The sequence below is a fragment of the Chrysochloris asiatica genome, unplaced genomic scaffold, assembly GCF_000296735.1.
Source record: "Chrysochloris asiatica unplaced genomic scaffold, ChrAsi1.0 scaffold00006, whole genome shotgun sequence".
NCBI classification, from domain to species: domain Eukaryota; kingdom Metazoa; phylum Chordata; class Mammalia; order Afrosoricida; family Chrysochloridae; genus Chrysochloris; species Chrysochloris asiatica.
In genome coordinates this window covers 18,037,493-18,064,162 of record NW_006408524.1, presented here as the reverse complement: position 1 = coordinate 18,064,162, position 26,670 = coordinate 18,037,493, and the positions used below count along the sequence as shown (strand labels likewise).

General features: G+C 41.7%; 1 protein-coding gene across 1 annotated transcript in view; it reads right to left on the bottom strand.

The window, feature by feature from the left end:
• The window catches only part of NT5C3A (5'-nucleotidase, cytosolic IIIA), an 80,668-nt gene extending 58,154 nt beyond the window's left edge, over positions 1–22,514 (bottom strand). Inside the window, exon 1 of the mRNA XM_006832144.1 lies at positions 22,292–22,514. Coding sequence (XP_006832207.1) covers positions 22,292–22,429 — 138 coding nt within the window. The 5' untranslated portion in view covers positions 22,430–22,514. The remainder of the gene's footprint in view (positions 1–22,291) is intronic.
• Between the last annotated feature and the right edge of the window lie 4,156 nt (positions 22,515–26,670).

The following is a 26,670-nucleotide window of genomic DNA, read 5'->3' as shown; positions in this document are numbered from 1 at the left end:
GAATAATGCCCTACATGGTGCTGGACAGTGAGCCCCTTAGGTTGGAAGGCACTCAGAACAAACAACGACCACACCATGCACTCAGTGTATCAACAGCCCTGATGATGGGAAACTCTCTGTTCTGTACAACGGATTTGGAGCGGACTGCGATGGCAATTAACAATAACAACTTCAGTGGGCTTCTATTTTGCAACAGTTAGCCATGCTATATTTAGTTTTCCTGTGTCCTTCCATCAAAACTTTCTAGTGTTTCATTCTGTAAGAACCCTGGCCATTTGACAAAGAAAAACTGATCTCTGTTAATGGAGGTGTGATAATATCATATAAGCAAGCACTGTACTGTGAAGTACAAGGTCATCAGAGTTCAAGTCCACCAGCTGCTCCCTCAGAAACCCTATACAGGGTCGCTATAAGTTGGAGCCGACTTGATGGCTCTTAACAACAACATTGTGTGAAAAAACACCTCTTCCTTCCTCCTGCCCTTACATCAGCAGATGGTATTGGTAATAGAAATGATGATGGTAAAATGATCTCATTTTTAGCCAGAAAATAGAATTTTAAAATAAGCTTTTAGATTAACTAAAAATTGTAGAATTGAACAGTTCATGAGAGGAGGCTATTATGTAAATGAATTCACAACTAAAGGAGTAATGATAAAAAAAAACACCAATTTGCAAAACTAGAATTGTTTTCAGAAGTATTCTAGCTTGCACAAAACAGCTCCCTAGATAAGAAATCAAACTGTGCATTCAAGTTGCAAATGTGGTTAACTTGTGGTGTGAGGATTATACACAGGAAACATACGACAAGTGTGATTTGAAAGGACAAAGTCATGTGCTTGGTATAAACATTTCCATATTTGAAAAATTTGAATTCAAAAAGATTCTAGATAAATCCCTTGTTGAGTTTAATGGAGTTCCCTTCCTCTGTATTTGCTAAAACTGTATTTGTTAAATCTTATCCCTCAAATGCCAGCACATCTGTGAAACAATACCCAAAGTCATCTCCTGTTCCTTTGAACTCCACACATAAAGACTTTTTTTTTTTTTTTTTTTAACTTTTTATTGTGAATTGGGTGAAGATTTATAGAGCAGGTCAGTTTTCCATTCAACACATTTTCCTTCATTTCATTGGCTGCAATTCCCACAACATAACATTTTTATCATGAACTGAATGAAAGATTACAGAGCAGATCATCCATTTTACATTCTACAAAACATACACTTTGTTTCATCTCAAGGACTGCAATTCCCTCCATGTTATAACAGTGATCCCACTTCCTCCCTGTGGCTCTTTTTATATTTCCATTCTACCCACCTTCCCTGGGTCCTTAGGTAAATGTGGCACTGTCATGTTGAATGGCTGACTCCATGCTCCATGGTGAGCATACATACTTTACTAGTGGTGTTGTCCCCTCTATATGGACCACAAGGCTGAGTCGCGTTCCAGACCTAAAGGTTGGCCGAGGACCACAGTTCTGGCTCCTCCAGTCTCTTTCTGACCAGTAGCGTGATCTTTTTTTGTTTTTTTTTTTAATCTGTTCCACATTGTCTCCCACTCTATCCAGGACCTTACTGAGCAGTGGGCAGTGGTAGCCAGGCACCAGCTAGCTCTTCTGGTCTCAGAGTGGTGGAGAGCCATGTTCATATGTTCTATTAGTCCACTGGACTAACTGATTCCAAGCATCTTCCATTTTCATCATTCTTCTTTCCTCCGCAGTAGTCGCCCCTTAGATGGCTGTTCATGAGCTTTTAGGATCCTTGTCGCTACTCACTAAAGTAGGATCTGCATTGCCTTTTGCTGATTATCACTCATATAACATTTATATCATCCATTTCTAGACTATTGTTAAGAAGCGAACTTCTTAAGCTGGACTTCTGGGGTGGCACTGTGGATCAACACTGGACTGAGAACCACAAGGTTGGCAGTTCAAACCCACCAGCTGCTCCTCGGAAATTCTATACAGGGAATCGGCTTTTTATAGGAAATTCTATACGACTTGGAATCGGCTTTTTAAGTTACTTGAGAAATAACTGGACATGGAAGACCTTATCTAAAACTCACTGGAATGTATGAAGGTTAAAGTCATGTTTCCTTTTAAAACTGTTCAAAATCTAGATATTTCTGAGTGAATAAATCTGAACTTTGGGGGTGAGCAGAAGCTAAGAAGTTGAAAGATTTTAAGTTCTAAATATTGAGTCTGGGCAAGAATAACTTTTAAAGTGTCCTTTTCGAAAAAAAAAAGTAATTATATATGTTCTAGTAAAAAAATAAAACAAAACCAAAGATATTTATGAACCAAAAAGAAGACTGCTGACATGTAAGTTCCACACACTGTCGGATGCTTGTTAAATCTAGATTATGTTCTTCTGATGTGATGCAAAAGCTTGGAAATGATAGTGACATAGTGTTCACACAACACTGTGAATGTAATAAAATTCCACTGAGTTACGCACACTGAAATGGTTAATGGTTTTCATGAATTGTACACATGAAACAGGTTGAATGGGCAAATGATGTGTTCTTTATACTTTTATAACAATGAAAATAAAATGGTTAGTGATATGTTATGTGACTTCACCTCAATTCAAAACATTAAGGATCTTCCTATTTTAGTTTCAATGTAAGAACCAGTAAAATAGATTGCAGGTGTAAAGTAAGGGTAAGACAAATTCCCATATATGTATTTCATCTTCCTTCTACCACTCTACCACAAGCGTCACCCTGAAGGCACTCGGCTCTAGCTCCATGGGTCAGCAAACCTAGCTCCTCCACTTACGTGCCTCAAGGCACCCCACACTCTACCAGCAAGCCGCTCAGCTTCACTTGCTCTGTGGACTGGGAAGTCCACTGTTCTGTCTCGGACTCTGGTTCTGGTTTCTGCTGCTGCTGCTCCTCTGCCATTCCTCTGGTGTCACAGCTTTCTGTCCCTGGATCAAGGAGGTTCAGTGCACAGGATCTCAGGGTCCAAAGAACGTGCTCCACTCCTGGTTTTTCTATTTTCTATTTTAAATGAGATGGCTCATTTTATACTTATATTAGAGTTTTAAGTTTTTACAGTTACACTGAACTCCGCTAACATCCACAGCTGAATCATGTCACCCTATCAGTATCTTCTCTTACCCAGACTCAGCGGGACAGGAACGTTATGTGGTGGGAGTTACAGATGATGGCTAGAAGAGACATTGTATAACTCACTACACTCCATTTAGACTGACCTGTACTCCGAGAGTTTGTCAGTTAAGGGTGACTGAATGTTTTCCACCGGAGAGCCACATGGAGGGAGGGGCTTTACAAGCATGAGCCTGGATCCAGTGAATCACTAAAGAGGGAGTAGGAAACCCAAGAAAATGCACTGCCACTATCAAAGGGCTGTAGTGAAAAACAAGAGCCAGAAAGCACAAACCTAGTCAGCTTTGTTTCTTTCCTTCCTCAATACTGTCCCCTCTCTACCTCACTGGCCCTAGAATCTGAATCAATGGCTAGTCGGGTAAAGAAGAGGAATAAGGAAAGAGAGAAGCTGACAATGACCTCCTCCTTCCCAGATCACCTGCCACTGTTGGGAATGGGGGTTGGGAGAAGCCACCTGTATTAAGCCATAGTTCGGGGTTGGTGAAGAAGTCTGTAGTAGGGTAAGCTACAGAGCAGTAACGTTACGAACATCTCAGTGCCTTAACACAAGTTTCCTTTGCATTTACACAAAGCGGTCTATGGCTCTGGGTGACTCTCCATCTTAGCTGTCTTTCATGTACTGGCTGAACATTCTAGACCGCCTGGACACTGTGCCACTTCAATATTGGCATGCTGTTTCAGGTGCTGCCCTTACAGGAGGAGAGAGCATGGACAACGGACCATATAATCTCTGCACACAGTCAACTGACCAAAGCTAGTCACAAACACTTGTCCAGATGCAGTGAGGACTCTCTTGACCCAAGAAGGGGAGAACTCAAAATATTGGAGCACACTAATAACATCCACTTCAAGGTTCTACACCTCAGAAGTAATATTGAAATTGTGATTAATATATAAAATTGGCCGTTCTTATTTATAGAAATGATGCTCACGGCTTGTGATTTAAAATGAGAAACTGTTGTTTATCTGAGCAAAAGCAAAGATTACCACTGTTGAATTCATTTTAAAGGGGCCACAGAGAGAGAAGTAAAATTGTGTTTTAGTTGCACCCCTTGTACATGTCTGTTCAACATACCAATCACATTTGGAAGAAATCTTAGAGGTCGTCTAATTTAATTTCTTCATTTCATAGATCATAAAACTCTGAACCACTCTCTAGCTTAAAGATTCTAATTATATTTCTTTCAGTTATTTACCTGACTGAGGTTAGAAATACTTGTTTGCATACTTTTCAGCTCTTTCTGTTCTCTGAACAGTATAGAAAATGAAGTTAATGATTTTCTGTGAATGAAATTTAGTTTGGGACCCCGGATTTATTTTAGCTTTTAAGCTCCTAAACGGAAAATCTTGATCCAACTTCCTGTAACAGCACTCAGGAGAATACCGTATATACAAGGGCCTGACGCTCACTCTAAAGTTAGTTTTAGAGCTTTCTTATAACACTTTCTATTAAAAACATAATATTTTCAGCCTATTACAACAGCTTCAAATACACAAATTAAGCGTATAAGATTTTAAACAATTGAAAAATCTGATTAGGTATTAATATTTTAAGCACAGTACCTTCCCAGTGCAACACTCAAGTTTTCTGGAACAAATACAATGAATGAAATTCTAAGTATTTTACTGAGAGATAGATGCAGATTGGGCATGTTGTTGTTGTTGTTGTTAGGTGACATTGGAGTCGGTACCAACTCATAGCGACACTATGAACAACAGAACGAAACACTGCCGGTTCCTGGGTCAACCTCACTATTGTTGCCACGCTTGAGCCCACTGATGCTGCCACTTTGCCAATGTGGCAGACTGGGGTAGTCACATATGCAAAAATGAAAATAAATAAAATCCATACTTCTAGATAATCAAGAGTGTTTGACTGTTGTTGTTTAGTGCCATTCAGTGGGTTCCGACACATAGCAACACTGTATAGGGTTTCCAAGGAGCTTCTGGTGAGCTTGAACCAACGACCTTGAGGTTCAAACCTACGTGTGGTCCAGTGCATTAACCTGCAATGCCACAACAGGACCATAAAGATTACAGCCTAGCAAACCCTATAGGGAAGTTCTACTCTGGCACCTGGGGTCTTTATAAGGCTTCCCAGACTTTAATCTTTGCTGGAGCAGAAAGTCTCATCTTCTTCCTGCGGAGCGGCTGATAGGCTCAAACCGCAGACCTGGGGTCTTTATATGCATATATACATGTTTGGCAACCTTTATATTTTTGGTTCCAGTTTATGAAAACTGCAAGTCAACCTTTAGGGATAACTATAGGAATTAGGCCACCACCCGCCTATGTTTGTCGTACTGTGGTGGCTTGTGAGTTGCTGTGATTCTGGAAGCTATGCCACCAGTATTTTAAATACCAGCAGGGTCACCCATCTGGACAGGTTTTAGATGAGCTTCCAGATACAGACAGAGAAGGAGGAGTGACGAACTATTTCCGAATATTTAGTCACTGAAAACCTTATGAATGGGAGAGAAACAATGTCAGATATAGTGCCAGAAAATGAGACCCTCAGGTTGCAAGGCATTCAAAATGCAACTGGGAAGAGCTGCCTCCTCAAAGTAGAGTTGACCGTGAGGACGCGAATGGAGTAAAGCCCGTGGAAGAAAAGTCTGCGGGACCTTCATTTGCTGATGAGGCACAACTCAAAATGAAGAGAAACAGCTGTAAACATCCACTGAAAATCGGAACATGGAATGTACAAAGTATGAATCTAGGAAAATTTGAAATTGTCAAAAATGATATGGAATGCATAAACTTCAATATCTTAGGCATTAGTGAGCTGAAATGGACTGGTATTGGCCATTTTGAATCTGACAACCACATGGCTTACTATGCTGCGAAGGACAAATTGAAGAGGAATGGTATTGCATTCATTGTCAAAAAGAACATATCCAGATCAGTCATGAGGTATAATGCTGTCTGTGATAGGATAATATCCATGCGTCAACAGGGAAAACCAGTTAATACCACAATTATTCAAATTTACGCACCAACCACTAAAGCCAGTGAGGATGAAATTGAAGAATTCTACCAACTTCTTCAATCTGATATTGATCAAACATGCAATCAAGATGTATTGATCATTACTGGTGATTGAAATTCAAAGGTTGTGAACAAAGAGGAAGGATCAGTAATTGGAAAATAAGGCCTTGGTGATAGAAATGATGCTGGAGATCGCATGATAGAATTCTGTAAAATCAATGATTCAAATACCTTCTTTAGATAGCATAAGAGATGATTATACACATGGACCTTACAAGATGGAATACACAGAAATCAAACTGACTCATCTGTGGGAAGAGACGATGGAAAAGCTCCATATCATCAGTCAAAACAAGCCACAGGCAGACTGTGGAACAGACCATCAATTGCTCATATGCAAATTAAAACTGAAGCTGAAGAAAACGAAAACAAGTCTACAAAAGCCCAAATATGACCTTGAATATATTCTACCTGAATTTAGAGCTCATCTGAAGAACAAATGTGATATATTAAACGCTAAAGACCAAAGACCAGAAGAGTTGTGGGATGACATTAAGAACATCAGAAGAAAGCAAAATGTCATTAAGAAGACAAGAAAGAGGGAAAAGATCAAAATGGATGTCAGAAAAGACACTGAAACTTGCATAGAGATGCTAAAGCAAATGGAAGAAATGAGGAGGTACAAGAGCTGAATAGAAAATTTTAAAGGTCAGCTTAAGAAGACAAAGTCAAATATTACAACGAAATATGCAAAGATCTGGAGTCAGAAAACCAAAAGGGAAGAACATGCTCAGCATTCCTCAAGCTGGGGGAACTGAAGAAAAAATTGAAGCCTCGACTTTCGTTATTGAAGGATTTTCTAAGCAAATTACTGAATGATGCAGAAAGCATCAAAAGAAGATGGAAGGAATACACAGTCACTGAACGAAATGGAAATAATTTATGTTCAACTATTTCAAGAGACAGCATATGATCAAGAGCCAATGATACTGAAGGAAGAAGTCCAAGACTCATTGAAGGAACTGGCAAAGAACAAGGCACCAGGAATTAATGAATAAAAATTGAAATCTTTCAAGAAAGTGAGGCAGCACTGGAGGCACTCACTCATCTCTGCCAAGACAACTATCTGGCCGACTGATGGGAAGAGATCCATATTTGGGCCCATTCCAAAGAGAGGTGACCCAACGGAAATCACTGGACAATATCTATGATATACCATGCAAGTAGAGTTTTACTAAAGGTAATACAGAAACGGCTGCAAGCATACACTCACAGAGAACTTCCAGAGGTTCAAGCTAGATTCAGAAGAGGCCGTGGAACAAGGGATATCATTGTTGATGTCTAATGGATCTTGGTTGAAAGCAGAGAATATCAGAAAGATGTTTACCTGTGCTTTATTGACTACACAAAGGCTTTCGATTGTGTGGATCATGACAAGCTATGGACAACATTGCAAAGTATGAGTATTCCAGAACACTTAATTGTGCTCACGAGGAATCTGTACATGGACCAAGAGACAGTTTGAACAGAACATGGGAACACTGAATGGTTTAAAATTAAGAAAGGTGTACAACAGGGTTGTATTTTTTCACCATACTTATTCAACCTATATTGCTGAGCAAATAATACAAGAAACTGGGTTCTATGAAGAACAGCGTGGCATCAGGATTAGAGGAAGACTCATTAGCAACCTGCAATATGCAGATAATACAATTTTGCTTGCTGAAAGTGAAGATGACTTAAAATACTTACTGATGAAGATCAAAGATCACAGCCTTTGGTATGGATTACATCTCAATATAAAGAAAACAAAAATCCTCATCACTGGACCAATAAACAACATTCTTATCAATGGAGAAAAGACTGAAGTTATCAAGGACTTCATTCTTTTTGGGCCAACTATCAACACTCATGGAAACAGCAGTCAAGAAATCAAATGACGTATTGCATTAGGCAAATCTGCTGCACAAGACCTTTTTAAAGTGTTGAAGAACAAAGATGTTAGAGCTTGAGGACTAAGGTGTGCCTGACCCAAGCCATGGTATTGTCAATAATCTCATATGCAAGCAAAAGCTGGACAGTGAATAAGAAATGAATTGATGCTTTTGAGTTATGGTATAGCAGGAGAATACTGAAAGTGTCATGGGCTGCAAAAAGAACAAACAGATCTGTGTTGAAAGAAGTGCAGCCAAAGTGCTCCTTGGAGGCCACAATGACCAAACTTCGTCTCTCATACTTTGGACATATTGTCAGGAGGGTCCACTCGCTGGAGAATGATGTCATGTTTGGTAAGGTGGAGAGTCAGGGAAAAAGAAGAAGACCCCCAGCGAGATGGATTGGCAAAATGGCAGCATCAACGGGCTCAAGTGTGGCAACAATTGTGACGTTGGCCAGAACCAGGCAGTGTTTCGTTGTGTTTTACGTAGGCTAACTATTGAGTACATATTGACTGGATTCACCTAACAACAATAGGAGTTAGGAACACAGAGTTAAGAACACAGGAAATGTTAAATGGATAGTCAAAGAAAGAGTATAGAGTTTTTGGAGTCTTGGTATGGTGTTGTGGGATAAGCACTTGACTGCAAGGTTGGTTTGAACCTCAAGGTGAGTGGTTCAAACTCACCAGTCACTCCTGAAAATCCTATACAAGGTTGCTGTAAGTGAGAAACAACTCGATGGCACTTAACAACAATATAGAGTTTTCACAATGTAATCCTGGCAAATACAAAGATAAAAGAAAACAACACCAGGGGTTAAAAATCATGCCATTTATAAGTAGGAGAGGAGACTTAGTGTGGTTCTTTAGAATATGCACCGGACTGCTAACCAAAAGGTCGACGGTTCAAACCCACCAGACATTCTCTGGGATACCCTATACAGGGTCGCTGTAAGTCTGACCTGACTTGATGGTACTATCAACAGCAGCGAGTTTCTGGAGGAGCACGATAGCTCTGTAGGATAAGGACTGGACTGCAAACCCTAGGTTGGCAGTTCACACGTACCAGCCATTCGTAGGAGAAAGATGAAGGTTTCAGCTCCCACAAAGGTTTACAACCTCAGAAAGCCTACACAGGGGATGCTGTGTATTGAAAGTACCTTGATGGTACATAACAACAACAGGAGTCCCTGGAAGGAGCTCTGTCGGCGCAGTGTTAAAAGCACTCGAGTGCTAACTAAAAGGCTTGTGGTCTGCCTCCTTTAGAATTCTGAAACCCATATGGGGCAGTTCTGTTCTGTCCTATAGACTGTGAGTTGGAATCAACTAGACAGCAGTGGGTTGTTTGTTTGTTTTGGGGGGTGTCTGTGGGTCCCTGAATTACTAACCTAAAGGTTTTCATTAGACTACTAACCTAGAGATTCGTAGTTAGAACCCAACCAGTGGCTCTGTGGTAGGTAGACCTGGTTCTCTGCTTCCTTACGGATTACAACCTAGAAAATCTTAGGAAGCAGTTTTACTGTGTAACAGCTGAGGGTCACCATGAGTCAGAAACAACTCAAGAACAATGTTTTGTGGTTTTGCGGGGTGGGGTGTTAGAAGTCTCTGGGTGATGCACATGGTTAATGCATTCAGTTCTAATCCACTCTGAGGTACCTTGGAAGAAAAGCCTTAAGATCTACTTTTGAAAAAATCAGGCTTGAACAACACCTTATAGAACACAGTTCTACTCTGACACACATTGGGGCATCATGAATCAGAATCAACTTGGTGGCAACTGATTTACTATTTACTCAACAGTACGATGGACCAGATGAAGGGACTTTGGTAGCATATTGGGTTATGCATCGGGCTGCTAACTGCAAGGTCAGCAATTCGTATCCACCAGCTGCTCTGCACGAGAAAGATGAGGCTTTCTGCTCCCGTAAAGATTTACAGCCTCGACTTCACAACACATCACCACGGACCTGACGAGAAGTCCTGATAGCACAAAGGATAAGTAGTTGGCTGCTAACCAAAAGTACAGCAGTTAGAACCAACCAACCACTCTGCTGGACAAAGATATGGCAGTCTGCTCCCATAAAGATTAGTCTTGGAAACTTTATGGGGAAGTTCTACTCTGACCTATTTTTGTTGTTGTTGTTGTTGTTGTTGTTGCTGCTGAGTGCCGTCGAGTAGTGCCAACCAACAGCCACTCTGTATAGAGTTTCTGAAGAGCGGCTGGTGAGCTTAAACCACCGACTTTGAGGTTCAAACAACTTTGCAGTCCTGCGCATTAACCCACAGCAGTGTCACAACAGGACTCCACTCGGACCTACACGGTCACCATTAGCCAGAATGAACTCAGTGGCAACAGGTTTGGTTTTGGTTATAAAGCGGATTCTGCTATGTTTTACAAGCTTTAATTCATTCTGTACTTAAAACCCAAGGTATTTTGTTGTTGATGATTTTGTTAAGTACCACTGACTTGGTTCCGACTCACAGGAACCCAGTATAGGGTTTCTGAGGAGCAACTGGTGAGTTTGAACTAACCTTGTGGTTCAAACCGACCTTGCAGTCCTGTGCTTATCCTACAACGCCACAGTCTATAGGACAGAACAGAACTGTCCCATATGGGTTTCAGAATTCTAAAGGAGGCAGACCACTAGCCTTTCAGTTAGCACTCGAGTGCTTTTAACACTGCGCCGACAGAGCTCCTTCCAGGGACTCACACTGTTGTTATGTACCATGAAGGTGGTTTCAACACACAGCAAAACTAGGTGTTAGTATTCACCATTTCATAAACATAGAGAATAAACGGGGCTTAGAGAGGTTAAGAAGGAGCCCTGGGAGCATAGTGGATTACGAGCTGGGATGCTAACCTCAAGGTCAGCAGTTCCAATTGACCAGTCGCTTCATGAGAGAAAGATGAGATTTTCTGCTCTTATAAGGATTTACAGCCTTGGAAACCCCATATAAAGTTGCTGGAGACTTGGAACAGAGTCAGTGGCACACAACCACCACCACCACCACGTGAGAGGTTAAGGAACCTGCTTAAGCGAAGCAGAAAAGCAAGAGTTTAAAGTCAAGTCTGTCTGACTCTCGAGTTACATTCTTTACTAATGGACTTCTTAGGGATATCCAGTGACACAGTAAGGGCAACCTCCAAATATGAGATAAATATGGTGTGCATCTTTTCAGAATATCAATTTTACTCCAAAATTTGGGGGCTGGGGGAATGCAAATCAGTGAATTACTTAATATTGCTCTTCTAGCCATAGTCTTTGTAGCCACAACAAATGACTTGGTAGGACTAGGCAAGTGTGAGGTGCTTGTGGCCCACAAAGGGGAGTGGAAAGCTTGCAAATAATATTAATAAGGTATGTGGGATTATGCAAATAACATACATGGAACCCTAACAAGGGAATGGGTCAGTTTCACCATTATACTAGGTTTAAAATAAGCCATCTCAAAGGTGAAAAAAAAGATCTCATTACCATCAAAAAAGAAGAGCAAGGCTACCTAAAATGGCTCGATGGGGTTGGCTTACAAATTTTCAAGAGGGAGATTAGTTTCAGAGTGTGCAGGGGAAGGTAGAATTCCCACTGAATAGTTTTCATCTTGTCAGTATGGGTCTGATGAAAGGAGATGAGAGTAGGATTCATTTGATTCAATAGTGAGTAGTTGTTATCATACCTAATTGTGATTGTCACAACTGTAAAGGTAGAAGTTGTGTAACAAAAAGGGGGAAGTAGTTAATGTTATATTCCATGAACAGTGGACCCTAGGACCATCAAGACACAGAGTATGAACAGAACGTGGGACCCTAACCAGAGAAGCAGTGACACCAGAGATGGAGGCAGAGATGATGACATGGAGAGAGAGAGCAGCGGAGGACTCTAGACTCACGGAAAGAGAAAGGCTGTGTGCTGGCAGCCAGGAGACTGGCTTGCAGAATGTGCCCTATGGTTGTTTAAACAATTATATATTCAAGTGTGGTTTTTAGTACATCAAAAAAGAAAGGGGGGTGGTTCTTGATAAAATAATAATCTCTGATGGCTATGTTGTTGTTGTTGTTGTTAAGTGCCGTCGAGTCGGTTCCGACCTATAGCGACCCTGTACAGGGTTTCCGAGGGTGTAAATCTTTACGGGAGTAGAAAGCCTCATCTTTCTCCCGCGGAGTGGCTGGTAGTTTCAAACTGCTGACCTTAAGGTTCGCAGCCCGATTCGTAACCACTACGCTACCAGAGCTTCTGGTGGCTATGAGGGGAGGGGAAATGATGCATGCACTAGAGGGTAGACACGCGTTGACATGGGTGATGGGACAGGCAATATACAACTGGAGGAAGGTTGGCAGAGGAAAGATGGAGGTGGTGGGAGACACAGGGAGGAATGCAGTGACTAGAGGTAAGTGCTGTTAACCGTTGGTGCATGCAAGGAATTGCAACCATGTAATGAAGCAAAGTGTAGGGTCTGTTGACTGTAAAACAGATGATCCACTCTGTAAACCTTCACTCAATTCACAATAAAAAGTGTAAAAATAAAGAAAGAAGAGCAAGGAGTGAAGTGAGGTGTGAGATCCCTATGCTGACCTCCTGAGTCCAGGGGATAAAAAGCTATGATACTAGAAACGGTGACAAACCGCCAAAAGCAGCCGCAGAGAAGTGGAAGCAGACCTGGAGATCTGGCAGCAGATGGCACAGGGGGCCTCCCTTTCTGCCAGTCGAGTGCCTCTGGGCAGGAGACTTGCTGGTAGAATGCTGTGCCACTTAACTAGGTTTACTGACCCACAGAGTTCGAGCTGAGCACCCTTGAGCTAAGGCTTGCTGTCTACGTGGGGGTGCCTCTGGTAGGCATTTATTGGCAGCACAAAAAGAGTTTTGTAATAATTGTCTGCACAGGCAGAGGCCAGGCTGAGGGGCCGTGGGGTTGACAGTTGAGAGCTACAAGAGCTTTGTAACACACAGAAGTGTACCCACATGTATGGCTGAAAAGAGGCTATCCTGATTGAGGAACGGTATCCTGAGCATTCCTGAACCTGAATTATAACTCGTTATTTCCCTAATAAACCCCAAAACACTGTAAATTCAGTGTTGCAATGAATTATCAAGCCCGGTAGACAAGTACAGAATGCTATGGGAAAGGTAGTTGGTATCAAAATTGGTAAAAAGAATGGAGGGTGGGGGCATGTTTGACTCTTACCTCATAGGAATCAGCCTTGGGCTGTGGCTGAGTCTTTGCTCTCCTACTCATGAAGTCAGAGGTGGTCAGGTACCATCCTCATGCCATTTTAACTGGGGAGAGGGTGTTGTTGTTGTTAAGTGCCGTCGAGTCGGTTCCGACCCATAGCGACCCTGTACAGTGTGTGTGAAGGGAAAGCAGCGTTAGAAATATTATAACAAATCTAGTTTGATAATCCTGCATTATAGTACAAACTTTGAAGTTTAAAAGTAAAACAGGAAACTCTGAAAAGATGTGTGTGAAGTGGTCTAGTTTGTCTGGACTATATCCTTGGACCTTCTAGGTATAAGGGTTCATTCTCTACTGTTGGGATTAGAGTGGAAATTTTACTGAAAATCTTCAGGAAACACTACCCTGGGAATGCAACCATATGCAACAAGACACCAGGAAACAACCTTGGGAAAATGTCTGAATATAAATATTACTATAAATACTATTGGGAGCACAAAGGCTTTTGACTGGGTAGGTCATGACAAGCTACGGACAACCCTGCAGAGAATACGTATTCCAGAATACCTAACTGTGCTCATGAGGAACCTGTACAGAGACCAAGAGGTTGTCATTCAAACAGAACAAGGGAACACTGGATGGTTTTTTAAAATCAGGAAAGGTGTGCACCAGGGTTGCATTCTTTCACCGTATTTATTTAATCCATATACTGAGCAAATAATCCAAGAAGCTGGATTAGATGAAGAGGAACTTGGCAGCAGGACTGGAGGAAGACTCATTAACAACCTGTGATATGCAAATGATACAACTTTGCTTGCTGGAAATGAAGAGAACTTAAAATACTTAAGAAGATCTTTGATCTGTCTTAGGTAAGCCTTCGGTATGGGTTGTACCTCAATGTAAAGAAAACAAAAATCCTCACCACTGAACCAATCAGTAACATCCATATAGATACAAGACTGATGTCAAAGAGCTCATTTTGCTCTGCTCAACCATCAACATTTATGGAAGCAGCAGTCAAGAAATCAAATGACATATTTCAGTATGCAAACCTGCTGTACAAGACCTCTTTAAAGTGTTTAAAAGCAAAGACGTCAGTTTGAGGACTAAGGTCCCCCTGACTCAAGCTATGGTGTTTTCAATAGTCTCATGTACATGTGAAAGTTGGAAAATAAATAAGGAAGCCCATAGAAGACCTGATGCATTAGAGTTATGTATGGTGTTGGAGAAGAATATGAAAGGTACCATGGACTGCCAGTAGAACAAACAAATCTCTGTTGGAAGAGGTAGAACCAGAATGTTCCTTACAAGCCAAGAAGGCCAGATTGTGTCTCTCATCCTTCGGCCATATTATCAGGAGGGACAAGTCCCTGGAGAAGAACATTATGCTTGGTAAAGTGGAGGGTCAGCAAAATAAGAGGGAGACCCCAAAGAGATGGATTGGCACAGTGGCCATAGGAATGAGCTCCAGCGTAGCAGCAACTGTGAGGATGACGCAGGACTGAGCCGTGTTTCGTTCTGTTGTACACAGGATTGCTATGGGTTGGAACCAACCTAACAACACCACCACAACAAAAAAGAAGTGTACTTACAGATGATAGCCCAGCACGCATTTTCAGAGTCTTTATGTCTTAATTATCTAGCACTGAAATAACAAATATCAAAATGACCACACTTTAGGTATGTTAGAGCAGCAGCCACACTCTTGGTACCAAATTCTGTCTTAGTTATCTCGTGGCACTATAGAAGAAACAAGTGTATGGCTTTATCAAACAGAAATTTATTTTCTCACAGTTTAAGCTAGAAGTCTAAATTCAGTGCCGGCTCTAGGGGAAGGCTTTCTTTCTCTGTCGGCTCTGGAAGAAAGTCCTGTCTCTTCTGTTTCTGCTTCCTGGTTCCTTGTATGTGCTTTGGCATCAATTTTATCCAATCTCTACTCCCAGCTTGCTGTATCTTATAAGTAACTGAATCAGGATATTGTTGTTAAGTGCCGTTAAGTCGATTCCGACCCATAGCAACCCTGTGTAGGGTATCCAAGGAGCAGCTGGTGGGTTTGAACCGTCAGCCATGCAGTTCAAATGACTTTGCAGTCTGATGCATGAGCCCACAGCGCCACACCAGGACTCCGAAGAAACAGGATATAACCTACACTCACTTTGCCTTATTAACATAATAAAACAACCCATTTGCAAATGAAATTATAGTATCAGACATTTGTTGTTGTTGTTAAGTGCCCTCAAGTCGGTTCTGACTCATTGGTTCTAACTCATAGTGACCCTGCATAGGGTTTCCAAGGAGTGGCTGGTGGATTTGAACTGTCAACCATTACAACTCAAATTGACATTGCAGTTCAGTGCTTATTCTACAGCACCATATCAAGACTCTGGATTTACAATGTACATTTTGGGGGACACAATTTAATCTATACCACTTTATGACTGATTCCATGCTCTCCAAGCAATCATTCTGTTCTGTGAGATTACTAGATTCCTCGATCTTGGGAAGAGAGCACTCTGAACAGATGTATTATGCACATTATAAATAGAAAAATTGGCATTCTGCTATCAACTACAATTGCTGTATGTTCTGTCAACATGAATCTATCATTGAAATAATCAACAAAGTTTTTTTTAAATCTTTAAGGCAGCAGGACCTGAATCAGAACAAGCTACCAACAAGCTCTGGACATTGGATGAATCTTCTCAAAGGCGATTCTATTTATGATTTAACTTCAGCCAGACACTTCAGAACAAAGACGGATAAAATAGAAGCAATCCCACTTCATTACACAGGCTAAGATTTGTACCTAGAATGCTTATAAACTGTTTGAGAACACATTCTGCATTCCCCAACCAGATATAACCTTTTAGGTAGGAATTTATCTAGTAACCCTGGAGTTGATAAACTTTTTTGTAAAAAGCCTGCCAGTAAACATTTTAGACTTTGCAGACTAACAAGCAAACCTGAGGATATCATTGTTGTTGTTGTTAAGTGTCATCGAGTTGGTTCCGACCCATAGCCACCCTGAACAGGGTTTCCAAGACTGTAAATCTTTACGGGCGCAGAAAGCCTCATCTTTCTCCCGCAGAGCAGAGGATATCATACAGGTACTTATATTACAAGAGGAATCCTGGAGTGGTACTGTAAGATAAGCACTGGACTACTAACCACAAGGTTGGCAGTTCAAATTCACCACCCGCTCCTCAGAAATCCTACACAGGGTCATTATGAGTTGGAAATGACGTGACAGTACTTAATAACAACAACAATAAAACAGCAGAAGAGGCCCCAGTAGTGCAACAATTTAAACACTTGGCTGCTAACTAAAGATTGTTGTTGTTAAGTGCGGTCAAGCTGGTTTCAACTCAGAGCAATTCTGTGTAGGGTTTGGACCACTAATCATGTGTTAGCAGTCCAGTGCTTATCCTACAGCACCATACAACCAAGAGATTGGCAGTTCAAATTTACCCTGTGGTTTGCCCTTCATGGAAAGATGTGGTGGTCAACTGCCATGAAAATGATAGTCTAGAAAACACTATTGAACCATTCTATTCCCAGACACTCTTGGGTTGGAAATGAGCTCAATAGCACCCAAAAGGAAGACCTGAGAAAACAAACTTCTACAATGCTTTGTGGAATTAGAAACATAACAGTGATGCCTGAGCAACTGTGTGTGTGTGTGTGTAATTCAAGTCTACTAATAAAAAGCATGGTTTTTTTTGGGGGGGGGAGGGAGGTGGAGGGGGTAACATTCACTAAATTAGAGCTCAGAGTTTGTGTTGTCTATCATCAAATTGATTGATAATGCTGATCTGCAATAATATTTTACATATTTCATCTTTGAAAATATCTTTCCAAACAGGTGATTTGAGGCGTACCTTATATGCTGTCAAGTTGTAACTGCACCATTGTGATTTGTAATGCATTCAGAAGCAGTGTGAAGTGATTAGTGTTGCTCACACATGTTCTCTGTGGCAGCTAGTCTATTCGGTCAGTATAATATGGAAACAGTCATATACAATATGAAATGAATGTATCTGGCTGTCTTCCAATGTTCACTTAGGAACACTGAAAGTTAAATTTCGTATAATTTTCATGTGTCATGAAACAGTATTTATCCTTTAAAAATGTCCCCTAACTATTTAAAAATGAAAACCCTATAAGCTCATGGCTATACAACAGCAGGCGATGGATGGATTTGCCCTACGACCACAGTTCACAGACTTCTGCTCTAATCCTTTTCATTCTCATTCATATGATTGACACCTAATATTTCATTCTTAGTTGGAAAAGGTCTGTCTATTGAAGAAGAAAAAAAAGGAGGAAAAGCGCCTATTGACATGACCAAAGTATGTCAAAGGGATACAGGAATCCGTTGAAAGAGTGCCCAATGACAAAAACCAAACAATTTCAGCCACAAAATAAAGTAATGTTGGCTTATAACCTAGTATAAAATAAACACTCACAAGTCCATAGTGATATAAATAATGACTGAAGAAATAAATAAATGGGACACAACCAACAAATCTCCTGTACAGCTGAATTCCAAATAATTTATTATGGCATTCAGCATAACTTCCCACTCTTTTAAGTGTGGTCACTCCGAAGACTACTGTAAGGAACCAGCAATAGAAGTTATTTTATAGTAAAGAAACCGGGCAAACACTACCGCAGCCAAGTTATCAAGGTAACACTGGCAGTCATTAATCAAGTCAATACCCTGTTCTCTTGATGTGATGTGATAAGAATGACTTATTACCTCTATGGTCTTCCTTCCCACAAATCCATAATGCATTTATTATGAGAAATATATCAAATTCCAACTGTGGATCCAAAAGCAAAAATGTCAGTTAGAGGACTAATGTGGATTTGCCCCAAGCCATGGTATTTGCAGTCACCTCATATGCATTTAAAATTAGAAAATATTTGAATAACGAAGACCATAGAAGAATTGATGCATTTGAATTAGGGTGTTGGCAAAGAATATTAAAAGGACCATGAACTGCCAGAAGAAAATCCAATCTCTTGTGGAGGAAGTACAGCCATAATGCTCCTTATAAGCAAGGATGTTGGAACTTTGTCTTTCGTATTTCATCAGGAGGGACCAGTACCTGGAGAAGGACATCATGCTTGGTAAAATGGATGGTCAGTGAAAAAGAGGAAGACCCCCAACAGGATGCACTGACACATTTACAGCAACAATGGGATCAAATGTACCAACTGTGAGGAAAGTGCAAGATTGGGCAGTGTTTCGTTCAGTGTGCATGGGATTGAGGTAAGTGGGAACCAACTTAGTGGCACCTACTCATGACAATGTCTGTAGGCCACATGGGACTTCTCTCACTTACCTCATTTTGCCCCTACATGAGACATTCATTTTTATCAAACCCTCTTGCAAGTTTGAAGACTTATCTTTTTCTTTTCTTGAACAATCTTCCATTTCCATTGTAATCTTAGTTTTTCTAGGGCAAACACCTTATTCCTATACAACCTTGTATCTATCATTAGCTGACATTTGGTAGGAACTCAGTTATTTATAGAGTGAAGCAATAAAGTCAGCGTCCTGTTTCTCTCCAAAAAAATTTCCAACTGTGGAACATTCTATAAAATGAATGATCAGCACTCCTCAAAACTTCCAAAGTCAGTGAAAACAAAGGAAGTCTGAAAACTGATCATAGAATGGTGTAGTCACCCTCCACTTTGGGATATGATATGGTCACCCTGACTTACCCATACCATCAGTTTTTGCTTAACGATCTGGTCTTTGGAACCTAACTATGTTGGTAAGTGGAGTGAGAATATATTTATCCTGTATGACATTTCAGCTCTAGCATCCACAACCCACTAGCAAAACTTCCTCTATCTCTGCCTCTAATTGTTGTTGTTGTTAAAGTGCCATCAAGTTGGTTCAGACTCACAATGACCCTGTATAGGGTTTCCAATGAGCAGCTGGTGCGTTTGAACCACCAACCTTGCAGTTAGCAGTCCAATGCTTATCATACAATGCCATATCAGGGCTCTGGCTCTTAATTAATAACTCTTCAACCAAACAACCAACTGCCATAAAGTTGATTCCAGCTTATAGCAACCCTGTATAGGGTTTCTTAGGCTGTAAATCTTTATGGGAGTAGAAAGTCTCTTCTTTCTCCCAAGGGGTAGTTGATGGGTTTGAACTGCCAACCCTGTATTTACCCTACGGAGTCACCAGGGCTCCTTAATAATTCTTGAAAGGCAGTACATTATCTGGGACCATTCTGCAGAAGTCATTTGCGTTCCTGGTCCTCTATGGATTACCCATGGAGGACAGGTTCTCTAGTTCCATTAGCTATGACCAGTGTGTTGTGCCAATTGGATGTCAATAGGCTTGTACAAATTTTCTAAGGTGGGGAAGAGATGGAGGGCATGGGGCAGAGCACAGTCTCTTAAAATAGGCAATTATAAAAGAGATGGAATCAGGATCTGAACCCAGGTCTTCGGATTCTCAATTAAATGCTTCTCCTATTTGAAAAAGCAATCTATTAAAATTTTGAAAGGTAAAAATATAAAGCTTTTTTATTTTTTTCCATTTAAGAGCTACTAGCCAGGCTACATGGGAGCATCGTGGCTCCATACAGTAAGTACCGGACTGTGAACCACAAGGTCAGCAGTTTAAGTCCACCAAATGCTCCGTGGGAGAAAGATGACACTTTCTGCTCTCTTGAATATTTAAAGCCTCAGAAACCCTATGCATGGTCGCTGTGAGTCAGAACATGCATGTTGCACATATATCACCATCTGAATTAAAGCAGGTATGATAGTGGTTGGTGGTGGTATGCCGTGGAGTCGGTTCCGACTCTTAATGACCCTGTATAGGGTTTCTGAAGCTGTAAATCTTTACGGGAGCAGAAAGCCTCATCTTTCTCCCGCAGAACCGCTGGTGGTGTCGAACTGCTGACCTTGAGGTTAGCAGCCTGACTCGTAACCACCACGCATGTTATAAGAAACAAATAAAGTTGTTCCTCCTGATGGCAGTCGTCATTTTTCACAATGACCAAAATGCTCCTATGATATATGATTGTGGGATTCTGGGAAAGCATTCGTTTTTAGTCCTACCTGGTTTAGAGCAAAAGCAAGATATCAGACCATTCCATAGTTTAAGCAAGTATCAGAAAAGATGGTCATCAGTTTCCTATCATGTACATATTATAAACTCATGGAGTTCTCTAAGTAGGGTAGCAATATGATCAGAGACGAAAATACTTGCTATGGGTTTACAAAAGTCCTGGTGTGAAAAAGGCCAGAAATAGTTTTCCATCGCAATAATACACCTCCTCATTTTTGAGTACCATTGGCAAATCTTACCCCGTCCGATCTATAGCCCTGATCTTGCCCCGTCAGACTCATAGAACATTGAAATGGAAATGATTTGAGTTTCCTCAAGGATGTCAAAACTGTCACTTTGATGTAGTATAAATTGAAGAGGGCAAGTGTTCAGGGAAGGGTTAGAGAAATGGAAAACTACTTTCAGAAGACCTAGATGAAGGATATGTGGAAAAACAAGAGCTTCACATTTTGATATTTTTGTTAATAAAGGTTTCCTGAGTTCCTAGCAATACTGCAGGATAAGCACTTCACTGCTAATTGCAAGGTGGGTGGTTAAAACTCACCAGCTGCTCCTGGAAACCCATCTTCTATACAGAGTAGCTATGAGTGAAATTGACTTGACAGAACTTAAAAACAAAAACAACACAATTGGAGAAAAGAAGTGACACAAAGACAAGAAAATGAAAATCAAACAATTCATTGAAATCCTGGGAATATTTTTTGAGTATGAGATATGTAGGAGTTAATCTTTAAGACAACAACAACAACTTTTAATTATGTTATTCCTATAGTCAACCAATAGCATCCAATAAGGACGAATCGTTTCTTTCACCAATTTGAACACAGGATTGTGACTTAAATAGTATGGTGGTGGTCTCGGTTATGTGCCGTGGGGTCGATTCCGACTCACAGCGTCCCTGTACAGGGTTTCCGAGGCTGTAAACCTGTACGGGAGCAGAAAGCCTAATCTTTCTCCCGCGAAACGGAGCTGGTAGTTTCCAACTGCTGACCTTGCAGTTCGCAGCCCGATTAATAACCCCTACGCTACCAGAGCTCCTTTAAATAGTATATGATAACCTAAAGTGTTAATATTGATTATAGTGGCAGATTCTCCATTTATTCCTATCTTTAAGTTTGGGACCTCACTTTTAGGGTATACCCAGGGATATGCATGCCAGTAAATACATTAGGATGCAAGTCAGAGTGACTTGTCTTGTCAAATGTGCTCTAATTATAAAACAATTAAGTAAAGAAAACATTCCCAAGCTTTCCTAACAACAAATTATTTATAGTGTACCTACAACAAAAAAATTTGAAATTTACTCTTTTAACATAACGGAAATCAGTGTCTTCTAAAATAATGTTACGCAAGACCTTTGGAAGAAAAAGAACGCAAAGATACTTTCTCGCTGCTTAAGACAAGGCAGTACAGTCAAATACATGATAAAGTATTTTGCGTTCCCACAGGGTTGATCAACATTCTTTTAAGCATTGAAGACACTAAATCCTCTAATTCTCTACTTCACGTCAGCCATGCAGTCAAAACTTTTGTTTTACACAGATAGAAGGCGATTGTGTGGGAAACAAGCTCGTTGCAACGGTTTAACGCGGGATGGGGCATGGGAAAACCATCTACTACAGGACCTTCTTGCAATCTAATCACTTGAGAAATGAGTTTTGCAGCGCAAGATAGTTTCCGAATCATCTATTTGTAGCCTGGCAATTCCAAACGTAGACAAAACAAAAGCGACTGGAACCCGAGTGCAGTCGGGGATCTGGAACCGAGCACGGATCACACAGGCCGCCCCCGTGGACTAACCGGATCCCCTCGTCCACCGGATCTCACCCGACAGGCGAGGCCATCGGCTCTCGGTTGCGTCCAAACAGCGGCCCAGCCGGGAGGGAAAGGTGAGCCGGGCGGTAGTTCAACCCGTAGCCCGCTCGTCCCTCCGCGCTCCAGGCGCGCCGAGCCACGGCACTCACCATCTCGATGATCTTCGTCTTCCGCCCAGTCTTTCTCTTCAAGGTGAATATGTACTGGGCCAGCACCACCCCCGCCACCAGGGCGCACACGCTGGCGCTCGCTACCGCTCCCACCCTAGCCACTGCCGCCCGGTCCATGGACAGGGCCCTCCTGTGCCTTCCGCACCAAATCCAACGCCAGACACCGATCGCAACGGTGAGAGCCTTGGAAGCGCGGAACCCGAGCGCGCGCCGCAGAGTAGCCGGGAACGCCCCGCCCCGTGCGCCAAGCCCCGCCCATGAGTTCGAGGGGGCGGGGCCTGCTTCGGGGTAGGAGCGGGTCTGAGGAGCGAGTTCGAAGACGGAAAAGAGAATTATAACACTCTCTGCTAAAGTGGTTCACTCCAGCTCCGTCCTTGAAGAAATCTGATTTAACTACGGCCCGCTCAGAAATTGTTTTCCACCACTCACGTTCCCTAGACATTCTGGACTACAACCCCCAGAAGGCATCGCGGCGCAGCCGTGTGACCTGCGCAGTAGTGTTCATTGTAAACTGCTATGACAACAGGGCGAAGATGGTTCGGAGGTTTGCTGGAGTCGTTATTGCCCCTTCATCTGCTGCTGTTCGTTTTCTGCTACATCTCAATCATCGCATTTTTCATATATTTTTTTTCCATTTTCTGCAGGTAGACCTGCCGTAGTTCCTGCCCACCTGGTCTATTTCTCTGCTTATTTCGGGTTGGCGGGAAGGCGGTACTGTGGTGCTTCTTGGAAGGGTCTCTCCAGTTTTGTGGAGCTGGTTGTCCTTTTTTATTATTTTTATTTTTAAACTCCGACCAGTGAAGCTATGGTTTGCTTTTCTCTGCAGCCTTCATTCTTACTTCTCCAGCCCAGGGCCCAGCAAGCCTTCTTAAAGGGAAGCCCCATAGGACACGGTGGAACTGCTCCATAGGATTTTGGAGACTAATCCTTACTGGAGTTATTGTTGTTGTTAGGTGCCATCGAGTCGGTACCGACCCATAGTGACCTTATGCACAGCAGAACGAAACACTGCCCGATCCTGGGCCAACCTCACTACTGTTGTCACACTTGAGTCCATCGATGCTGCCACTTGGCCAATCCATCTCATTGGGGGTCTTCCTCTTTTTCTCTGACCCTCCACCTTACCAAACATGATATCCCTCTCCAGTGACTGGTCTCTCCTGACAATATGTCTGAAAAATGAGAGGCGAAGTTTGGCCATCTTGGCCTCCAAAGAACACTCTGGCTGCACTTCTTCCAACACAGACCTATTGGTTCTTTTTGCAGCCCATGGCACTTTGAATATTTTCCTCCAACACTATAACTCAAAAGCATCAATTCTTCTACGGTCTTCCTTATTCACTGTCCAGCTTTCGCATGCATATGAGGTTATTGAGAATACCATGGCTTGGGTCAGGCACACTTTAGTCCTCAAGCTGACATCTTTGCATTTCAACACTTTAAAAAGGTCTTGTGCAGCAGATTTGCCTAATGCAATACGTCGTTTGATTTCTTGACTGCTGCTTCCCTGAGTACCACTGGAGTAGACGGCCTCATTTTTCTCCTGCCAAGCGGCCGGACCTTGTGGTTCGCTGAGCAACGCCTAACCCATTGAGCCACCAGGGCACCAAGAGAATTGCAGAAAGATGGGCAGGTCCTATCTGACCCAGTATCAGATACGAACGGGATGTCCAGAATTAGACTTCAGGTGCTTGTACACCGTTTTCATGTTTTGTGAGTAAGATCGTTCCATGAATACCATGGAATGGTTTTGTGAATGTCGAGTCATCCCTTTCTTTGGAAGAATTTTAAAAACAAAAACAGAATGTCTGTGATCCTTCTGTGGCATGCTTCAGCAGGACCTGAGCAATGGCCAAAAACAGTTCAGCCTATGATTGAAGTAGCACCCTGCCATTATCTAATTTCATCCTTAGCATAAAAAGAGGATCAAGGATGATTTGTTTCTTTCTAGTGTACTTCCTTAAACCTTCAATTTTGAAATAACTTTAGGCTCACATAGAAGTTGCAAAAAAAAAAAAAAAAGTACATAACATTCCCATGTGCCCTTCACCTATCTTTTTCCAATGATAACATTTTGCAAGATCATAGCACAATGATCAAAACTGTTACATTGACTTTGATACGATACTGAAATTCAGTTACAGAGCTTACTGGACACCACTGTTTTTACATGTACTCCCTCTTGTTTTTATCTCTTTGTAAGAAACTGTATCACATTGAAATCACCACAATATGCAGGACTTACAACTGTTCCATCAAGAGCCATTGGTAAAGTGGAAGGGTCAGTGAAAAAGAGGGAGACCTCCATGGAGATGGGTTGGCACAATGGCAGCAGCAAAGAACTCAAGCTGAAGAATCACTGTTATAATGATGCACGGCTGGGTTATGTTTTGTTCTGTTGTGCATAATGTTGCTTTGAGTAGGAACTGACTCAACAGCACCTAACAATAACAACCTCTATGGAAGGAACTCTGGTAGAATGGTGGGTTGCAAGTTGGGCTGCTAACCACAAGGTTAGCAGTTCAAATCTACCAGAGGCTCTGCAAAAGAAAGATGAGGCTTTCTGCTCCCATGAAGGTTTTTTTTTTTTTTTAAATATTTTATTGTGTATATGATAGTTTACATGGGAGAACATTAGTTTTACATTCATCCTATTGTATATTGTTTCACTGCCATGGTTACAATCCCCTCCATGCATCATCAACCAACCAAAGGGTATATCCTACAAGCCTGCCATCCCCCGGTCGTCAGCACACAGCCCCTCTCCCTCTCTGGGTCTAAAGTCCCCAGCTGCTCCATCTTTCCACGTCATTGTCTCTGCCTCCATTTCAGGCATCACTGCTTCTCTGGGTAGGATCTCACTCTCTGCTCTTCTCCCTTTTCCCATGAAGGTATTACAGTCTCAGAAACCCTATACAGCGTGGCTCTGAGTCGGATCTACTCCAAGACACACCACCACCAGCACCACCACCACCACAGCCTCCTAGCACATTCTCAGTTTTGGACAAACAGCTTGAAAGCCCTTGTGCTGTTAACCTATAAAGTTACAGGCACATTACCCCCCGCCCCATACACACACACACACACACACACACACACACACTCCTTTATGGACTCATGATGTAGTGCTGTAGGATAAGCCCTGGACTGCTAACTGCAAGGTCGGCAGTTCAAACCCACTAGCTGCTCCTCAGAAACCCTATACATACAGGGTTGGTATGAATCTGAACCGACTCAACAGCAGTTAATAACAACAACCCCTTTATAGTCAAAACTTTCCCACAACTCTAGCCCCTGACAATCACTGATCAGTATAATTTTGTCATTTTGAGAATGTCATTGTTGCTCTTGTGTGCCCTTGAGTCGGTTCAAAATCATAGCCACCCTGTAAAGGATTTCCAAGGGTAGCTGGTGGGTTTGAAGTGCCAATCTTTCTGTTAGCCCAGTCCAGTGTTTAACCTACAGAGCCACATTAGATTCCCCTTTCCTACTCAGAATAATGTTCTTAGGACCCATCTAGTTTGTTAAGTGCAATAATACTTTATGTTTTTTATTGCTGAGTTTAATTAATAATTAACATTCTGTTTAAGTATTCACACACTGAAGGATTTTTTTTGAGTTCAGTTTTTTTGGAAAAAATTGTAAACATGAATAACTCAACAACTAACATTCATTGAGTGATTAAGTGCCAGTGTTGTATGAATAAGTAGCACTTTACACATTCTTATTTAATCCTAATAACACCCCTGTTATGTAGGTGTGATCCTTGCATTTTACAGATGAGAATCATAGAGGTTTCCTAACTGGCCCCTGGTTGCATGATTATTATTAGGTGCAGCAGGTATTTAAAGTCCTGATGGTAGGCTCTGCTCATTATGTCAGGTTCCAGAAACAGTGCTTTTCATTACACAGTATTCTCAGCTAACTTCACGGCCAACATGGTATGAAAACGAGTGACCTTGGTATCTATGCTCAGCCCATGCGGAAGGTTTGTTACTAAGATCTACATTAAACTACATGTTTCCCCATTTTCATTTCAATCAGTGTATCACCAAGAAAACTTCATCTTTTTTCAGATAACATGAACTTCTTTAGAATCCCAGAGTATGGAATATTTATACTGTAATTCAAAAGATCCAACCTGTTTTCTTATTCATCGATTAGTAAGGCTGGTACAATGGTTAATGTTATGTGCCAACTTGTCTAGGCTATGATTCTAAGTGGTTTGGCAGACTCTGTGTAATCAGCCTTTCATTTTGTAATCTGATGTGAACAGCCATTAAGTTGGAAGAGGAGTTTCGTTAGGGGTGTGGCCTGCATCCACAAATACTCTGGTATAGTTAAGGAGCTCTGGTAGC